The sequence below is a fragment of the Heterodontus francisci genome, chromosome 6 (genome assembly GCF_036365525.1).
Source record: "Heterodontus francisci isolate sHetFra1 chromosome 6, sHetFra1.hap1, whole genome shotgun sequence".
Lineage (NCBI taxonomy): Eukaryota > Metazoa > Chordata > Chondrichthyes > Heterodontiformes > Heterodontidae > Heterodontus > Heterodontus francisci.
In genome coordinates this window covers 35,376,443-35,397,305 of record NC_090376.1, presented here as the reverse complement: position 1 = coordinate 35,397,305, position 20,863 = coordinate 35,376,443, and the positions used below count along the sequence as shown (strand labels likewise).

Below are 20,863 nucleotides of genomic sequence, written 5' to 3'. Positions count from 1 at the left end.
CAAAGCCTGTCCACCATCCACAAGGCACAAGTCAGGAGTGTGATGGAATACTCTCCACTTGCCTGGACGGGTGCAGCTCCAACACTCAAGAAACTCGACACCATCCAGAACAAAGCAGCCCACTTGATTGGCACACCATCCACAAACATTCACTCCCTCCACCACCGACGCACAGTAGCAGTGTGTACTATCTACAAGATGCACTGCAGCAACACACCAAGGCTCCATCGACAGCACCTTCCAAACCCGCGACCTCTACCACCTCGAAGGACAAGAGCAGCAGATGCATGGGAACATCACCATCCTGACTTGGAACTATATCGCCGTTCCTTCACTGTTGCTGGGTCAAAATCCTGGAACTCCCTTCCTAACAGCACTGTGGGTGTACCTACCTCACATGGACTGCAGCAGTTCAAGAAGGCAGCTCACCACCATCTTCTCAAGGGCAATTAGGGATGGGCAAAAAATGCTGGCATAGCCAGTGATGCCCACATCCCATGAATGAATAAAAAAAAAATCTGTTGTGCGGCACTGTATCAAAAACCTTTTGGAAGTCCATGTACACCACATCAACGCCCTCTGTTACCTCTTCAAAAAACTTCATCAAGTTAAACAGGTTTTCCCCTTAGGAAATCCACATTGGCTTTCTTTAATTAACCTGCATTTGTCCATGTGACCACTAACTTTGTCCCGAATTATTTTTGCTCGAATTTTCCCCACCACTAAAGTCAAACTGACTGGTCTGTGGTTGCTGGGCTTATCTTTACATCCTTTTTTGAACAAGGGTGTAACATTTGCAATTTTCCAGTACTCTAGCACCACCCAAGTCTAAGGAAGACTGAAAAAATTCTGGCCAGTGCCTCTGCAATTTCCATTCTCACTTCCCCCAGTATCCTTGAATGCATCTCATCCAGTCCTGGTGCCTTATCCACTTTAAGTACAGACAGCCTATCCAATACCTCCTCCTCATCAATTTTAAACCCTTCTAGTGTCTGAAATATCTCCTCTTTCATCATTGCATGGGTTGCTTCTTCTTAGTAAAGACAGATGTAACGTATTTATTTAATTCCTCAGCTATGCCCTCTGCCTCCAGATGCAAATCCCCTTTTTGATCCTTAATCGGCCCCGCTCCTCCTTTTACCACCCTTTTACTATTTATATGTCTAAAGAAAACTTTGGGATTCCCTTTTATGTTAACTGCCAGTCTCATTTCATACTCTGCTTCTCCACTTCCCTTCTGAACCTTCTATACTCGGCCTGGTGCTCAATAGTATTTTCTATGTGGCATCTGTCGTAAGCACTCTTGTTCTTTTCTTAATCTCTATCTCTTTTGGCATCCAGGAGCTCTGGGTTTGTTTACCTTTCTCCTTCAAGGGAACATACCTTGACTGTGTTCTATCTCTTCTTTGAAGGTAGCCCATTGTTCAGCTACCGTTTTTCCTGCCAACCTTTGACTCCATTTTATTCATCCCAGATCCGTTCTTACCCCATTGAAGTTGGCTTTCCCCCATTTCACAGAATCATTACAGTGCTGGCGGCCATTCAGCCCATCGTGTCCGCACTGACTCTCCGAAAGAGCAATTCCCTCGGTTCCATTCCCTTGCATTCTGCCCGTAACCATGCACAGTCTTCCTTTTCATATGACTGTGTAATTCCCTTTTGAATGCTTCAATTGAACTGCTTCCACCACATTCTCAGTCAGTGCATTCCACACCTTAACCACTCACTGTGTGAAAAACTTTTTCCTCATGTCACTTATGCCTCTCTTACCAAATACTTTATATCTGTGCCCTCTCGTTCTCTATCCTTTCACGAGTGGAAAGTTTCTATCTACTCTGTCCAGACCCCTCATGATTTTGAATGCCTCCATCAAATCACTTCTCAGCCTTCTCTTCTCCAAGGAAAAAAAAAAAGAGTCCTAACTTCTCCAATCTATCTTCATAACTGAAATTCCTCATCCCTGGAACCATTCTCATGAATCTTTTCTATACTCTCTCCAATGCCCTCATCTTTCCTAAAGTGCAGTGGCCAGAACTGGATGCAATACTTCAGCTGAGGCCGAACTAGTGTCTGAAACAAGTTCAACATACCTCTTTGCTCTTGTACTCTATGCCCCTATTAATAAAGCCCAGGATACTCCATGCTCTTTCAACCTGTCCTGCCACCTTCAATGTCTTATGCACATATACACCTAGGTCCCTTTGCTCCTGCATCCCCTTTAGAATTGTACCCTTTATTTTGTATTGTCTCTCCATGTTCCTACCAAAATGAATCACTTCACATTTCTCTGCATTGAACTTCATATGCCACCTGTCTGCCTATTCCACCAACTTGTCTATGTCCTTCTGAAGTTCTACACTATCCTCCTCACAATTCATAAAGCTTTCAGGTATTAATTATTCTTATTCTAGATTGTTTGCGTCCTTTTCCATAGTCAGCCTAAACCATATGATACAATGATCACTGTCCCCTAAATGTTCTGACACTTGATCCACTTGGCTCACCTCATTCCCAAGAACCAGGTCCAGCAACATACTGTAAAAGGTCTTCCTGAACACACTCTAGGAATACTTGCCCCTTACTACCCTTTGCACTAATTATCCAAACATAGACCGGGATAGTAGTAAAGTCCCCCATTATAACTACCCTATCATTTTTGCATCTCTAATTTCCTTGCAAATTTGTTCCTCTACATCCTTCTCACTAGTTGGTGGCCTTTAGACAACACCTAGCAGGGTAACTGCACCTTTTTTGTTCCTTATCTTTAGCCAAATAGATTTAGTCTTCAACCCCCTGGGAAATCTTTTTTTCTCCACCACTGCAATGCTCTCCTTAATCAATACTGCCACTCCTTCCCCTATTTTCCCTTTCCTAAACACCCTGAATCCAGGAATATCTAACACCTAGTTCTGGCCTTCTTTGAGTCAGGTCTCTGTTATAGCCACAGCATATTTCCACATGTCAATCTGCACCTGTACCATGCATTCAGATACGTGCACAATAACCCTGATTTAGACTTTATTACTTTCTCCCTTACTCTGACCTCACCTAGTAACTTGCTATTCCCTACTCCAGTGCTATCTATCTGTCCCAGTATTCCATGCACCTTGGTATTCCTCTCTGATATTTCCTCCTGGTTTGCAAACACCATGTTAGTTTAAACCCTCCCTATAGCACGAGTAAATCGCCCCACAAGGAAATTTGTCCCAGCTCTGTTCAGGTGCAACCAGTCTGGCTGGTACAGGTCCCACCATCCCAGGAATGTAAATCCCTCCCTCCTGTACCATCTTTCCAGCCACATATTCATCTGCACTACTCTATTTCTATACTCACTTGTGCGTGGTATTGGGAGTAATCCAGAGATTACTACTTTTGAGGTCCTGCTTGCTAATTTCTTACCTAGCTCACTAAACTATTTTTACAGAACCACATCAACAACATAGGTAGGTAGAAGGATAACAATGTGGACCACTGCTGCTGGCTGTTCACCCTCTTCCCTCAGGATGCTTTGCAGCCGTTCAGTGACATCCTTGACCCTGGCACCAGGGAGCCAACACGCCCTCCTGGATTCACGTCTGCGGCCACAAAAATGCCCATCTCTTCCCCTGACTATCATATCTCCTATCCCTATTTCACTATTCTTTGTCTCCCCATCTCCCCCCGCCATGCAAATCTTCAAGGTGTCAATCGCACCCCATCCTAAAAACATTTGACAATTGAATGTCTTCTGAAACAAAGAAGGTATGAAGTAGCATGTCCTGGGCCATTGTGTGATCACCATGGGGAAGAGATGAGAATGTCTCCTACCAGGAGGTGAGCAGTGACACAGTTTGACCTTAAAAAAAAAATGGGGCAAAAGAGGGGGTGAGAGAGAGAGACACACACACACACACACACAGAAAAACAACACCTTAGCTTGTGTTCCAGCCAACCCAGAAAGCACATGCCCTACTGCAGAACCCTACATCTACATTATACAGTCTTCAACCAAACCTTCAATCAAAAGAAATCGATGATCTCAGGCCTACACCCAAGAGAATCCAATAGGTTAACCGTGACCTCTCCCCCACTAAAAAGTCACTTTCCTTTTTTTACCTTGTGTGCGCGTGGAAATGCATGAGTGGATGTGGTTGCAACAATTTTGGGATAAGGCATACCGATCAATAAACAGTTGATTTTTTGTTTTTAAGATCTTAAATAGACAGCGACAGATTTTCTTCATCTGAAAAATAAAACACCAAGGGGTTAAAAGTGGAAAGTTGAGCAGTACGAACCACCAACGTCACCAAAGTGTCTGTAACAGTAGTGACACTTTTTTTTGGCAGGGGGCAGGACAGAAAGGATAGACAACTACCAACCAACCCCTTACATCTGATTGAGGAATCGTCAAACATTCCATGGCCCACTCTCCTGGGTGGTTGATGCTAGTCTATTAAAAAAAATCAAAATAAAATAAAAGACAGATTTTAAACTACTTCTGAAAAGTAGAGTTTGCAGTAGATTGTAACTTGCTTTTCAATAAAATGTAAAAATTAGGTAAGATCGTAATTATATTGGTCTTAATGTCAAGTTTCCTGCATTCTACAAAAACTGCAAAAAAGGCAACCACTCAAGCGTTAAGGATATCTGCCCTTATTTACAAACAATTACAGGAAAACTCAGTGTATTAACAACAGTTATATAATTTCATTGGATTTGTACAACCATATTACAGTGTAGGATGTATTAAAACTGAGATACTTTCATTGACGAATATAGGGAGTTGAGAATTTAAAGTAATAAGGTATTCAAGTAAAAGGTAATGCTACAGCCATTCTTACTTAATCAGCATCCTTAGGATGGATGTATATTTAAGTCTTCATCCTTTCTAGGTCAATTCCCAGCACAAAATTAATTTACAAGTACACAAGTGTTTCATTCTAGAACCATTTTACTGATTACAATCAGCATAATTGAGTTTCTCACCATTCCTTTTTCACAACTGTAAGTTTACATAAACTGTTCAAACTTGTAAAGTTCTTCCATTAAAGATTAGTATTTGAAGTTTTCAAAAATTATACAGGAAGTGCCAACTCAGACTAGCCTGAAAGTACTACCCCCCCCTTTGCCTCAAAGTTGAATGTGTTTTTGGTCACTGGCATTATATTGTGACGGGTAAAATTCATTCATCAGTGCAAAAGTTACTTACTCTTCCACAGTGCAGACAATGTTTGCAGTCCATAGATTAGGTACTACATTCTTATCAGCACTTCGGTACAACACCATGTTTGCAGTATACCACTGAGTTGAGTTAAATGTACTCATATGGCACCTAAATATCACCACTGCCAATCTGATCACTTTTTAGCTGTATTACCTGGCTTGATCAACATGTTGCACAATATTGTAGCAGTTTTTTTTAAGCGTCAATTTGCATTGGGTATAGTTTTTTAAAACCATTTTCCTCTATACTGCTCCTCCAATTTGGGAAGAACTTGTGCTAATCTTCATTGCCCCATACAGGATAATTTCACCCTTGAGGGTCTCCAGTGCCCCATTGTAATTTTAAAAATCAAAAACCTTTAAATCACAAACTTATCAGCGTGGATATGTGCTTTCGTGTATATAAGCTGGGGTGGGGGTGTGGTGGAGACAGGGAAGAAATCCAGAGAAAAGTTTAAACACAATCAATGTATTAATTCCCATTTGAAAATGGACATTCTTTAGCAGTTTAAGAACTATATTTAATGTTACTCTGCACCAAGTTTATATCCAATGAAGCAAACATTACTATGTATTTCATTTTGTATCATGTCTGTTGTGCTGTTTGTGTCCATCTGATTTACAACCAATTTATTTAGGATACAAAGCAGAGACTGAGACAGAACTACAGAAATTCAAGGAAGATTAGGAAACCACCCAAAAACTCTTCAGTGCTAAAATAATTTTTAACTCATTACTCTGCACAATTAAAAGGTGAAAGTGCTGTATTCTTAGTACATTAATCGCAACATCTGAAAACAAAGCCAAAATAAGTCGCCAAAACATGTTAGCATCTTCAATTTATAGTGCAACAGGTTCTTCATTCTGCAAGGTAAACTTGATTGAAAGTGGAATTCCGCAAAATGTAACCATTCACATAGCATTTGTTCAGTTGTTTAAATTTAAATTTTCATTAATTAAATTCAAGATAATCTCAAAACTGAAATTATTCACTTTTTTTTTTCTTGTTTTTCCAGTTTTTCTTGTAATCTGTAGTCAACTAGAATAGCATTTCCGGTTTCCTTCGCAGTGCGTCGTGCCACAGCCTTGATACCCAGATTATCAATGTTAAAAGCTGTCACACCAACATTGATGGCAGAGTTCACAGCATTGTCTGTAGCTTTCCCAGCAGCGGTGCCATACCTTTATCAGAAAGAATATATTTTAATCATTTCAAGAAGCAGAGCAGCCAGAAAAACAGCCAGATTGTTGCCAATGTCAACCTGAGGTGCACTTTAAGCAGAATTAAAGTTCCTCAAATTTTAGGGTTCTCCTTCGCTGCAGTCTTTTTCAGGAACTTGGTCACAGCTAAATATTTGAACTAGCATCTCCAGATTACTAGTCCAGTACCACAACGACTATGCTACTGTGCCCCCATTATGTTGCAAGTAAAAAAAAAATGACTGTCAAAAGCTGTCAAAGATATCGAGCTAGCCCAGTTGGCTGCAGAGAAAAAAGTGTTAAGGATTAGGTGTTCAAGTTAAAAATGTTAAATAGGAGGCTGGGAATCTGAAAACGAGAGCTAGAACCAAAAGGGAACATTGCATTGAGGCTTGAGAAGGAGAAAGGGCTCTTCAACAAGCAGACAAATGTTAGTTACTGATTACTAAATTTAGTCACCGAGATTCCAGACACCTAGCTTGTAATTTTGTTAAATCCAATTTAATTTCAAATTTGAGAGAGAGAGAGATACGGATAGGTTTATTCAGATGGAGTGTTTCCTGACAATGCAGAGCGAGCGCCAAAATCAGTGCATCTAAACATTTGCCAGCATGAATCTGCGCGTGGGCGCACCAACGTCACCGCACAAAGACACCAGACTTAATGACATCGGAATGTTGCCTCACCCCTCAATGGCTGCAATCACTGCCTCCATTCTCCCTCAACAGTACCCCGCTTCGGCTGCTCGCTTCTTCCACCCCGCTTCGGCTGCTCGCTTCTTCCACCCCACCCCACCCCCCCAACCCGCTTGCTCCCTGCTTCCCACCCCCTGCCCGGCCGATCACTCCCTGCCGCGCTGCCCAGAGAAGTGCCAGGGAACGAGCCACCGCGGCTGAAGCAAGCAGCCAAGAGGTGACTGGGTGACACGGGGAGGGGGGAGCGGAGAGCCAACGGCTGGGGGGAGCGGAGAGCCAACGGCTGGGGGGAGCGGAGAGCCAACGGCTGGGGGGAGCGGAGAGCCAACGGCTGGGAGTGAGCAGCAAGCAGACAGGTGCAGGATGGAGGCAGTGATCGCAGTCATTGAGGGGATTTGGGTTTAATTAGTTTTTTGTGACAAATTGAGCAGCACCATTTTTATCATAGGCAGCTGCCGGAGACATCGCATACAGTGACGTTTCAGTGGATGAGGCTGCATTTGCGCGTGTGCCAGTACTGCACCACCTAGGGGTTGCATTGTCAGCAAACACAGCCTTATTCAGGCAGGAATTTACAGATCACAAATGAACGATAAAGCACTCACTGTGTATTGTCAAACCAGCAGAAAGTGTGAACTATGGTTTTTGTTTTTAAGAGATACAGCACTGAAACAGGCCCTTCGGCCCACCGAGTCTGTGCCGACCATCAACCACCCATTTATACTAATCCTAAACTAATCCCATATTCCTACCACATCCCCACCTGTCCCTATATTTCCCTGCCACCTACCTATACTAGGGGCAATTTATGATGGCCAATTAACCCATCAACCTGCAAGTCTTTGGCATGTGGGAGGAAACCGGAACACCCGGAGGAAACCCACGCAGACACAGGGTGAACTTGCAAACTCCACACAGGCAGTACCCAGAATTGAACCCGGGTCGCTGGAGCTGTGAGGCTGCGGTGCTAACCACTGCGCCGCCCCAAAACATGCAAAACATGCTTCTGTGGATATGTACGAATTAACACTTGCTTTGAGCCATTTGGAAGATTTGGGTACAGGGTGAACAGACTACCAGGACTTTGGTCCTTAATGTTGCAATAACTTTTAGGAGAGAGTTCCAGACAAATTAAGAATATGGTTACCTGATCTCAAGCAGCTAAATGAAAGTATCATTCATGTGAGTTGGAGATCAGATACCCCACAACAGACCATGGATGGACCACCTGATGAGTCAACTATTTAGCCCATAAGTAGTATAAAATCAGGCCTCACAAAAGGTTGAGGCAAAAGAAATTAGGTATTTTAAACATGAACAAGTGGGCACACAGCTTGTCTTTCAGAAACCCTGCGACACAATCCAGGAGATCAGTCGAGCTCAAAAGTGGTTGGTTATGCACTGCCCACAGATTAAAAAATTTATGTCATCTTACCTTCACCAAATCATAGTGAACAGGGTGAAAAGGATAGATGTTCTTTCGAGATACCACAGCTCTGGTAAAATGAAGGGCAAAGCCACTCACATTGGGGAAAAAGATATACCAGTGGCAGAAGTTCAGCTGAAATATCTCCATTATGCAGGGGTGAGAGAAGTGGGGTCAATTCAGCCACGCCAGTCAAGATTTTGATGGGAACTGCTGTAGATAGTGAAGGGGTTATCAAGTAGGGAAAGAGGTAAGGAATGTAAAGCAAAGCAGACTTATCCAGTCCAGTAAATTGGTCACTGACAGTAACCAAAGGTTAGAGGCTCTGCAATTTCAGCTGGAGAACTCTGAGCACACTCAATACATGCGGAACATTTCCAAGTTGAGGCACTAATAATTTCAGGCATTTGACTGTTCAAGGGGACATTCCAAAGTAGAGTGAAGGAGGTTCAGCTAGACAACCACCCTAAAGGTTTAAGGAAAGCTAAGAAAGCTCGCATCTTAATTTAAAAAGCATTTTATCCAGGAATGTGTTTCCAATCACAAGGAGTGACCAATATGCTAGGAAGCTGTTCTGCACCACAGCTCATTCAGAATGGGATACTCTTATGTTTCTTGCCTGTTCAGGGAAAAATGCAGATCAAGTGATACGCCGCCTGGCTGGGAGCAGAGCAACCTTTTTCGGCATGGCTACATCAAACTTGGGATTATCCTGGCCTGTAAAACTCAGTATCACACAGTCAGTATGAGCTGAGCTATAATGAAAGAACTTTGTGATAGTGAGATTTTTTCAAAACGATGTATGGCAATAGTGGGCAAATAACAATAGAAGGCATTAGAGAGGGGGAGGAGAAGTAGTGAGTGCATCTCCACAGGTCCCTGAAGGTGGCCGGACAGGTGGATAGAGTGAAGAAGGCTTTTTTTTTATTGGCTAAGGTATAGAATTCAAAAGCAGGGATGTAATGCTGGAACTGTATAAAACGCTGGTTAGGCCACAGTTGGAGTAATGCATACATTTCTGGTCACCGCATTACAGAAAAGACATATTGCTCTAGAGAGAGTAGAGAGGAGATTTACAAGAATGTTGCCAGGGCTCGAAAGTTGCAGCTATAAAAGGAAAGATTGCATAGGCTAGGGTTGTTTTCCTTAGAACAGAGGAGGCCGAGGGGTGATTTAATAGGGGTCTACAAAATTATGAGGTGCCTAGATAGAGTAAACAGGAACGACCTGTTTCCCCTAGCGAAGAGGTCAATTACCAGGGGACACAGATTTAAGGTGATTGCGAGAAGGATTAGAGGGGACATGAGGAAAATCTTTTTCATCCAGAGGGTGGTGGGTGTATGGAATTCACTGCAAGGAACAGTGGTGCAGGCAGAAACCCTCAATTCTTTTTAAAAGGTACCTGGACATGCACCTGAAGTACTGTAACCAGCAAGGCTATGGACCAGGTGCTGGAAGGTGGGATTAGATTGGGCGGATAGTTTTTTTTTCGGCCGGCACAGACACAACAAGCTGAATGGCCTCCTTCTGTGCCATAATTTTTCTATGGTTCTATGATTCCTCCTCCTCCAAATTTTTAAGTAACAGTGTTGGAGTACAATGTTACCAATGATGAGAAAAGGACCAAAATGGCAGAAATACTCCAAACACACATATTTATACTGTTGGCAGCAGAAACAAAGTCAATGGAAAACTGGAACTCTGTTCATTATTAAGTGAGACACAAATTATATTAGCTCACCTACAAACGGGTGGACTGATTTCCTACAGAATATAGGGTCAGAGGAAAAATATTGAAGAAAATAACATAAGCAGTCAGCAATAAATAGCCTAAAATGATTCACAAAAAACTGATCTTAATGCATTGTTCCAGAAAGAGAAAGCTAAGCAATTAATTTCAAATTAATTCTGCTACTTGAACCAATTTAGTTTATTTTTGAAGTGCAAGTCATGTTTCTGTATCTGCAAGTGTAGTGTCAGATATGAACAAAATATATACTGCTTTTATAAACAGAATTTCTAATGAATTCTGCTTTAAATAAAAAGCTACTTACTTATGTTTCACAGTATGGACAGTCTCTGCTGCAACACTCTTGGCTATGCACTTTGCTGCACACTCTAAACCATTCCAGACAGTTGCAAATCCTGTAAATTCAAATCAACCAGTTGCAACTTGCATTAATTATTCACCTATAAGATCACCCAATGATTTGACCCAGTCCTCAACTTGCAATTAATTTTGTTTGACACAGAGAATAGCTACCAATGGTGGACTAAGACGAAGAGAAAATGAGGAACAGACCAATGTCAGAGGAAGGTGTGAGTAGGAATTTTGGGCTGCTGGAGGTCACTAATGTGGGATGGAGCAAAGTATCAGACACTTGAAGGCAAGGACAAGGATCTTGAAGTTGATTCATTGGGATAAGGGAGTTAGTGAAGCCTGGCGAGGACCTTGGAAATGCAGAGCTTTCAATGAGCATGAAACCCTTAAGTAGCATTCTGAACAAGTTGCAGTTCGTAGAGATTAAAGTGGGGAGCCCAGTTAGAGAAACAGAACGTCAAGGCAATAATATGCAAGGATTACAATCTTGGTGGCAATAGGTGAATGAGGAAACACTTCTTCATGCAAAGGGTAGAAGTAGTGTGGAAGACCTCACAGAGAAAAGCAATAGATACTAGCTCGATGAACAATTTTAAATTTGAGATCAGAAAAGTTTTGCTAGACAAGGGTATTAAGGAATATGGAGCCAAGGCAGGCAAATGGAGTTAGGATACAGATCAGCCATGACCTCACTGAATGATGTAACAGGTTCGAGAGGTTGACTGGCCTACTACTCCTGTTCTTATGTTATCATGTGGTGGGGGGGGGCAGGGGAAGATAGCGGGGTCTGTTTCCATACAAATTACATTTATCCACATTGAATTGCATTGCCATCTACTGGTCCAGTTATCCAAGAGATCTAAATCCTTCTAAAACTGGTTGGACCGTTCCTTATTATTTGTCCTGCTTAAGTATCAAGGAGACCTGAAATGGAATACTGGCTGCAGTTCTGATCAACAGATTGTATGGTTCACTCAAGCATACAGGCAAAAAAAGATTCTAGGTACAAGGAAACATTAAGGGATTTCAGCTCGTCTTTCGAAAAGGAGATGGCAAGATGTTCTGTGATTAATATCTTTGAATTCGACACAGTCAAATCAAGATAAGCTGTACAAATCCCAGAGACAGAAGTTAAACATTAGGATGTTAAGAGTAATAAGGCAAGTCAGATGAAGCATTTTCACCTAGAGGACAACAAAGCTATAGACCAGGAAAGGTCATTGACATGAACAATCTAGATAAATTTAGACAATTTGATGCATTTCAGGAAGGGGAAAGGGATACAATGAGAAGGCAAGTAAGTTTGGTTCATCAATAAAAAAGGGAGCAGCCGTGATGGATCTAATGGCCTTTTACTGCTCAAAAATGCTATATTCAGTTAATAAATTATTCACTAGCCCAAATAATGTACTTCCTGAACTGTTGTATAAATGCCATCAGTAATCCTTTTTGATTATTTCTGTAAGTTTAACAAAGTTATGAATTTAATGAGACATTAAATTATACATTTGTAACTACTTAGAGAAGTTGATAAAAACAAAAATATATTAACATGTACCTTGAACTCCACTTGCTGCCACCACTAGGGCTCCATCTAGACTGGCTTTTGAATTATTATCTTTCTTTATGGATTCAGGAATCAGTTTACTTCCATGTTTCTTTACATGTGGTGCAAGCTCTTTTCCAATAGTACTAGCAACAGCACAAAGTCCATCAACTGAATTTTAAAAAAAAATAAGCTTAACTTTATAGTTCAGACAAATGCAACCACTCAATAAATTTGCATTAAGGGGCTTCACACTAAATTACATAAAGATAAAACTCGCTGATTTAAAAAAATGAACATACAAGCTTTCAGGATCAAATACAAAGGACCAAACCCAAGTAGAAGCTGTAATCATCTCTTTCCCCATTTGTCATGATATTACTTTTGTGGGGTTGATGCTATAAGATGATTCTCCTTTTGTTAGCCAGAGCTCCATTACAACTTTAGGAAAACTTGTATTTTGCTTTGGTGGTTCTTGCCATTTACAGCAAACCTGCAGTTGGCACACTCCTGACTTATTTATCTACCCTGAAACTCTGCCTTTTGTCCCTGCTTTAGCTTACAACAGACCAGCAGCTCAAAAGGCAGCATAAATTGTACTCTTTATATAACACCACCACTTTCACTCCCCAGCCCTCCACATTCTTGCAATCAGTTTGCATAATTCAGTGCAGCCTGCTTGCAGATACAATTGGTGCTACAGTATATTGGCAACTGCAGAATTTTAATCAATCCTGCAACAAACTATGGCAAGAAGAAATTTTCATTAAATTAGAACTAATTAGTACAACCCAGCTTTTTATAACAGATTGGATTTCTACCACCTTGTGCATAGAGAGGAAATGACTGACAATAGGCTATATTGAAGGAATATTCATAGGTTCACTGGGCAACATGTTGCGCAGTGGTCCAGTTTGTCTGCAAAGCCAGTATGTCAGCCAAAACCAGTGGGTTAGTTCTCCCAGTTTCCTGGCCAATATTCTTCCCTTAGTTACCACCCAAAAAAGGAAAGTGTTCAGCTGGTTATTTCTCTCATTTCCTGTAAATGCACAAATTGACTGCTGAGCGTGCTTACATAACAGCAACTCACTTCAAAAATACATTGGCTGTGAAGCACTTTATCCTGGATGATGATGCACCATATAAATACAAGTCATTTTCTTTTGAGTCACCAGTGGCAGACCCTAGAATTGAGATTCAGTACTGTTCTCCACCTTCATAACTTTCATCAAAACCTACCTCCTTAATTTGGTTGTCTCCCCAAACTCCTATGCTAATGCTGCTTTGTCCACATGTTCTCAAATTCAACTCCTACAGTAAGAATTTTTATTCCATGTACCATCTAACCCTCATGACAGACACAGTATCAGTATCAACCAAGTTAAATATTTTTACCCAACTGTTGTATTGGCATAAATAAATTAGGCTAGTGTATGTTTAATGTACCAAGAAAATTGTAGCTAAACTGGTTACATGAACAAGGCAGTTGTCTAGAAGAAAAATAGTTTGCATACTCTGCAAACAGGCGTGTCATTTTTGACGTCCACCTTTAATTATTTGTTTACTAATTTCAGTAAAATTACTACAATGTTAAACCTTAGCAACTTGCATTGCAAGTTAACCAAGAGCATGTACAAAGAGCAGGAATCCTTTAAAGGTGATCAAAAAAAACTTGCAAATGTCAACATCTACTCCAACAGGTTTGCAGTTTCATAATATTTACTTCTGAAAGGAATTTCTCAATAAGGAAATTGGTTGTGAGCTTACCCAAGAACTGGCTGACTTTTACAGCCCCTCCCGTTGCTTGTCTTGCAGCACGGAGTCCCTTTGCCACTGTTGGACTGATTGTTGCAGGCTTATCTTCGGGCTGAATATGCGTTCTTAGTTTAGAGGCTCCCATCTGGATTGCCTTACCAGTGTATTCAGCTCCTTTAACCAAACCCCAGCTCAACCAAGAGGCCCCTGTAAAATTATTTTAAGTAGTTTTATAAAAAACTAGATTTCCCAAGGCATTGCTCATGAATGATTCAGAATACGCTTAACATGTGACAAGTGATTGTGATGCTTACAGAAAGTGGACAATGCAACATCCTTCATCTGACAATGCTCTATATATAAATATGAAATACAAAAGCAGTATCCAAACATTTCTAGTCTGATTCTGAGGATCTACACATCAAACCAGCTGGAACCACAAGAGTGCCAAATTCTTTGACATTTGGCTGGCAAATTAAACCCAAGAAGTTAATGTCAGAAGAATCAAATAGCAACTGAATGAATGTGAACACTTTCAAAAAATGAATGGCGAATTATTTCAAAAGTCATGGCTACTCAAGTATTAATTCCACGAATACCTTACACAGCCAGCCCAGAAAAATTAAGACAAATTTGAACAACTGATGCAGGGAAATTATGGTTACCAGAAGGGCTTGAATTCTAGGATCACTGACATTAAATGGCTGTACATTTTTATGAAGAATTTGTGCATTACAATAAAAGCAATACACCTTTCCATCTTGAAGGCATCAACATACTACAGCTTATAATTAGGCAGCTGTGCGTGTATTTAGGCAGGCTTGCATCTAGCAGAAGTCATGCACCTCAACAGTGTTATAGATCCATAGAGGGGGAAGATGACTAGTTCAAATAACATCCGTTAGATTAACTATACTGATTTGCTCAACTATTGCAGAAAATTAAAAACAAAATGAGATGGACTAAACATGAGTGAGATTGTTAATTTACAGCATTGCATCAATGTTACTGATCATGTCAAATGGAGTGTATTTACTACAGAATGATGTTTGCAGCTTCATCTGGAAGATGTCATCAGGTGCTTGTGGGTTTTCACATATCATGATAAATCAAAACTGCAATAACTAATTTCTTTATGCCATTTTCAGCTATTTTCTTTCACTCATACCAGCAGTTAAAATATTTATATCATACAAAGAAATAAAAATAAAAATCAGTAAAATTGCTAATTTCATGTTATAATTGCCTACAAGATATTTCTCCCGAATACATCTGCTCTTCAGACATGGACTCAATTTAAAAAAAATTATTTTGGCCTTGGATGCCGGATTATTTCCAGCAGCTGTAGACAAATTGTGAGGGGACAGAAGTCTGGGAGTTAGTTTTCACCACCTCAATATCCAGATTACACATTTTAACCCATGTAAAGTAGTAAAAAGGACCATACAGTTAGCAAGATCCTATTAACAAGTTCCATTTATGAGAGAAGAGATACATTATAGGAACTGTATTTTTCACTTTGCTCCTGTGGAATACCCAGAGTGTACTTTGACAGCCAGATAAAATACTTATTAACCAAAGCATGAGCGACAGAAAAAAGTCAAAAATAAAATATGCAATACTGAAAAGTTGCACAAGTCTAATAAAAAAATTGTGCGCCAATAATATATAGTTTGGGGCAAGATTTCTTTTACATGTAATTGAGGGGCCAATTAAAAGGCACTTGCTTTGATGCTGAAGTCAAAACCAATTCAACTTAAATAGCTAGGCCAAGACCATGACATAACAATCTGTTCATGGTGGTCATTGTAGACTATAAAGGGAAAGTCCTTGGTATGGTAAAATAACTACAAATCCATTGAGAGATTTAAGTGAGGTGGTGGGGAACGAAAAGAGAATCATATAAGCGAGAGAGCGTGAGCGAGCATGGAGATTAACTTTCACTTTTAGCAAATAGTGCAATTCCATTACGGGGCAGAAAACAAAAACAATGCAAAAGAATGTAAATAACTTGTTTGTTTGCCATTAAAGAACAACTTCACTTATACCTTAAATTCTACACAGTGATCTGTAAATATTATAGCTATACCCAAGGCCCAAAATTTTCAAGAACAGCAAGATGTAGTACTTTCATCGGAGTTAGTTTTCACCACTTCAATATCCAGATTACATATTTTAACCCACGTAAAAAGTAGAAAAAAGCACCATACAGTTAACAAGATCCTGTTAACAAGTTCTGTGTATGAGAGAAGAGATACATTACAGGAACTGTATTGATGGGTGTTACTTCAGAAATCACATTCCAGGTCCAGGACCATACATGTTCAGTGCTTCAGACAGTCTACTAATACATTAACTTCACCATCAGGAATGAATTTATGTCTAAGAGTTCATTAACTGCTTACCTGTTAGAATTCCACGGGCCATTTTTTCACTCCACTCTGGTAGAACATTCTCTTGCTCACTAGGTTGTGGTTCATGGTGAATCAGCACAGTCTGGCTCAAATTAAGTTCACCAGCTGAAGCTTCTGGATCCTAAGAAATAAATAATTAGTAAAATGCAAAAAGTCTTGTGGCACAAGATGAACTGCTTGCTAGTAGACTCTTGTTAAAACTGCCATTCAATTCCTTTGATTTCTTTCAGGATTATACAGTTCTGTCCAAAAGCATGATATGTCAGAGATTCCAGTCATCCAGAAGTTAATGCATCTGAAAGATTCAGGAATCTACCCCCTTTGTCATAGACCTTCCTTTTTTATTGATACCAAAAGTCCTTAGCAGAGTTAGATTGTTTAAACTGTTTTGATGTGTTCATTGTAAAATAATCCACATTCATCACAAGTAGTTGGAAATGCATGAGTGGGGATTGCGGATGCTCAGTCTTTAAGGTAGCTTCTTCAGCTATTCACGTTAACTGCATCAAATTTTATTTGATCACTTCAGACTTTTGCCATAATGTTTAGACCCAGTGCGTATGCTTATTCTTAAAGGCTGAACTACCAGTCTGTATCACAAATTTAGGTCTGTTGTAAAGTTTGAGAGGCATCAGTTGCTCCCATAAGCAATCTGGATTTAAGAGAGTTGACCCACACTGCCCTATATCTAATTGTACAATAGAATAACCCAGGAATGTAACAATTATCACCCTATGATCTGGACTGAATATTACTGTCTTTTGCAATTAATGCAAATAAAACCTATGTGCACACACACACATACAGCTGCATTCATTTCTTTTTCCCGGTCTGGAATATCTGCCTCTTGTGTTGACACCTCCCTTGACTTTGAAATTCATGCAGAATTGATTTCCTCACATTGATCTACCACAATGCAAACTATTTACACCTGCTACAGATTCAGCACAACTGCCAAATTAGTCAAGTCTGCTGAGACTTGGTCCAATAAAGGTTTCAAACAAATTTATTCAAATATCATCTTGATGCAAACCCCTGTCAAAATAAAAGGAGCCTGCTCTTAAGATGCTCATCACTGATTCCCTATCCACCCCCCCCCCCCCCCCCCATCACCTGTTTGGTCATCTACATTTCCTTTCCATTCACATTTTCTCCCAGTTTCCAATCACTTGCTTCAAAAAAACCTTCTATTTCACTTTCGCATGTGTACCAGTACTACTTGATCGACAGATCAGCAAACAATAATCTCACCTATTTTTTAAAAATTCATTCATGGGATGTGGGCATCACTGGCTACGCTAGCATTTATTGCCCATCCCTAATTGCCCTTGAAGGTGGTGGTGGTGGTGATGGTGAGCTGCCTTCTTGAACCGCTGCATGTGAGATAGGTACACCCACAGTGCTGTCAGGAAGGGAGTTCCAGGATTTTGACCTAGCGACAGTGAAGGAACGGCGATATAGTTAAAGTCAGGATGGTGTGTGACTTGGACAGGAACTTGCAGGTGGTGATGCTCCCATGCATCTGCTGCTCTTGTCCTTCGAGGCGGTAGAGATCGTGGGTTTGGAAGGTGCTGTCTAAGGAGCCTTGGTGCATTGCCGCAGTGCGTCTTGTTGATGGTACACACTGCTGCCACTGTGTGTTGGTGGTGGAGGGAGTGAATGTTTGTAGATGGTGTACCAATCACGCAGGCTGCTTTGTCCTGGATGGTGTCGAGCTTCCTGAGTGTTGTTGGAGCTGCACCCATCCAGGCAAGTGGAGAGTATTCCATCACACTCCTGACTTGTGCCTTGTAGATGGTGGACAGGCTTTAGGGAGTCAGGAGGTGAGTTACTCGCTGCAGGTATCCTAGCCTCTGATCTGCTCTTGTAGCCACTGTATTTATATGGCTACTCCAGTTCAGTTTTGGTCAATGGCAGCCCCTAAGATGTTGATAGTGGGGGATTCAGCGATGGTAATGCCATTGAATGTCAAGGGGAGATGGTTAAGATTCTCTCTTGTTGGAGATGGTCATTGCCCAGCACTTGTGTGGCACAAATGTTACTTGCCACTTATCAGCCCAAGCCTGGATATTGTCCAGGTCTTGCTGCATTTCTACATGGACTGCTTCAGTATTTGAGTCATCGCAAATGGTGCTGAACATTGTGCTATCAGCGAACATCCCCACTTCTGACATTATGATAGAAGGAAGGTCATTGATGAAGCAGCTGAAGATGGTTGAGCCTGGACACTACCCTGAGGAACTCCTGCACTGATGTCCTGGAGCTCAGATGATTGACCTCCAACAACCACAGCCATCTTCCTCTGTGCTAGAGGTGACTCCAACCAGGAGAGTTTTTCCCCTGATTCCCATTGACTCCAATTTTGCTAGGGCTCCTTGATGCCATACTCGGTCAAATGCTGCCTTGATGTCAAGGGCAGTCACTCTCACCTCACCTCGAGTTCAGCTCTTTTGTCCACGTTTGAACCAAGGCTGTAATGAGGTCAGGAGCTGAGTGGCCCTGGCGGAACCCAAACTGAGCATCACTGAGCAGGTTATTGCTAAGCAAGTGCTGCTTGATGGCACTGTTGATGACACCTTCCATCACTTTACCGATGATTGAGAGTAGACTGATGGGGCGGTAATTGGCCGGGTTGGACTTGTCCTGCTTTTTGTGTACAGGACATACCTGGGCAATCTTCCACATTGCCGGGTAGATGCCAGTGTCATAGCTATACTGGAACAGCTTGGCTAGGGATGCGGCAAGTTCTGGAGCACAGGTCTTCAGTACTATTGCCGGAATGTTGCCAGGGCCCATAACCTTTGCAGTATCCAATGCCTTCAGTCGTTTCTTGATATCACGCGGAGTGAATCGAATTGGCTGAAGTCTGGCATCTGTAACGCTGGAGACTTCAGGAGGAGGCCGAGATGGATCATCAACTCGGCACTTCTGGCTGAAGATTGTTGCAAATGCTTCTGCCTTATCTTTCGCACTGATGTGCTGGGCTCCCCCATCATTGAGGATGGGGATATTTGTGGAGCCACCTCCTCCTGTTAGTTGTTTAATTGTCCACTACCATTCACGACTGGATGTGGCAGGACTGCAGAGCTTAGATCTGATCCGTTGGTTATGGGATCGCTTAGCTCTGTATCTTGCATGCTGCTTATGCAGTTTGGCATGCAAGTAGTCCTGGGCTGTAGCTTCACCAGGTTGACGCCTCATTTTGAGGTATGCCTGCTGCTGCTCCTGGCATGTTCGAAATCCATCCCATTTAGCACGGTGATAGTGCCACACAACACTTTGGACGGTATCCACAATGTGAAGGCGGGACGCCGTCTCCACAAGGACTGTGCGGTGGTCACTCCTACCAATACAGTCATGGACAGAAGCATCTGCGGCAGGCAGATTGGTGAGGACAAGGTCAAGTATTTTTTTCCCTCGTGTTGGTTCCCCCATCACCTGCCGCAGACCCAGTCTAGCAACTATGTCCTTTAGTACTCAGCCAGCTCGGTCAGTAGTGGTGCTACCGAGCCACTCTTGGTGATGGACATTGAAGTCCCCCACCCAGAGTACATTTTGTGCCCTTGCCACCCTCAGTGCTTCCTCCAAATGGTGTTCAACATGGAGGAGTACTGACTCATCAGCTGAGGGAGGGCGGTAGGTGGTAATCAGTAGGTTACCGTGCCCATGTTTGACCTGATGCCATGAGACGTCATGGGGTCCAGAGTCGCTGTTGAAGACTCCCAGGGCAACTCCCTCCCTACTGTATCCCACTGTCCCGCCACCTCTGGTGGGACGGAACATACCCAGGGATAGTGATTGCATTGTCTGGGACATTGTCTGTATGGTATGGTTCCGTGAGTATGACTATGTCAGGCTGTTGCTTGACTAGTCTGTGAGATAGCTCTCCCAACTTTGGCACAAGCCCCCAGATGTTAGTAAGGACTTTGCAAGGTCGACAAGGCTGGGTTTGCCGTTGTCGTTTCCGGTGCCTAGGTCAATACCGGGTGGTCCGTCCGATTTCATTCCTTTTTATTGACTTCGTAGCGGTTAGGTACAACTGTGTGGCTTGCTGGACCATTTCAGAGGTCATGTGGTGGGATTCGAACCCATGTCTCCAGATCAATACCCTGTGTCGCTGGGTTACTGGCCCAGTGATAATACCACTACGCCACCGCCTCCCCAAGTATTTTAGCAAAATGAAAAGACTTCCATTTATCGAGCACCTTTCACGACCACCAGATATTTCAAAACACTTTGCAGCCAATGAAGTACTTCCTGAAGTGTAGGCACTTTTGTAATGCAGGAAGTGCGGCAGCCAGTATGCACACAGCAAACTCCCACAAAATAGAAATGTGATAATCACCAGATAATCTGGATTTGTGATGTTGACTGAGGAATAAATAATGGTCAGGCCACCAGGGAAAACTCCCTTGCTCTCCTTCAAAATAGTCACCTGAGCAGGCAGATGGGGACTTGGTTCAACAGCTCATCCGAAAGATGGTACCTCCAAAAGTGCAGTGCTCCCTCAGTACTGCACTGGAG

At 41.9% G+C, this 20,863-nt stretch overlaps 1 protein-coding gene across 3 annotated transcripts in view; it reads right to left on the bottom strand.

Moving 5' to 3' along the window:
• Positions 1 to 4,912: 4,912 nt before the first annotated feature.
• sparta (spartin a) overlaps positions 4,913 to 20,863 on the bottom strand; it is a 44,436-nt gene continuing 28,485 nt past the window's right edge. For all 3 annotated transcript variants that reach the window (XM_068033472.1, XM_068033473.1, XM_068033474.1), the window contains 5 exons: positions 16,331 to 16,460; positions 13,938 to 14,132; positions 12,183 to 12,341; positions 10,578 to 10,668; positions 4,913 to 6,384 (listed from right to left, as the gene is read on the bottom strand). In XM_068033472.1, the coding sequence (XP_067889573.1) occupies positions 6,192 to 6,384; positions 10,578 to 10,668; positions 12,183 to 12,341; positions 13,938 to 14,132; positions 16,331 to 16,460 (768 nt within the window). In that variant the 3' untranslated portion in view covers positions 4,913 to 6,191. The remainder of the gene's footprint in view (positions 6,385 to 10,577; positions 10,669 to 12,182; positions 12,342 to 13,937; positions 14,133 to 16,330; positions 16,461 to 20,863) is intronic.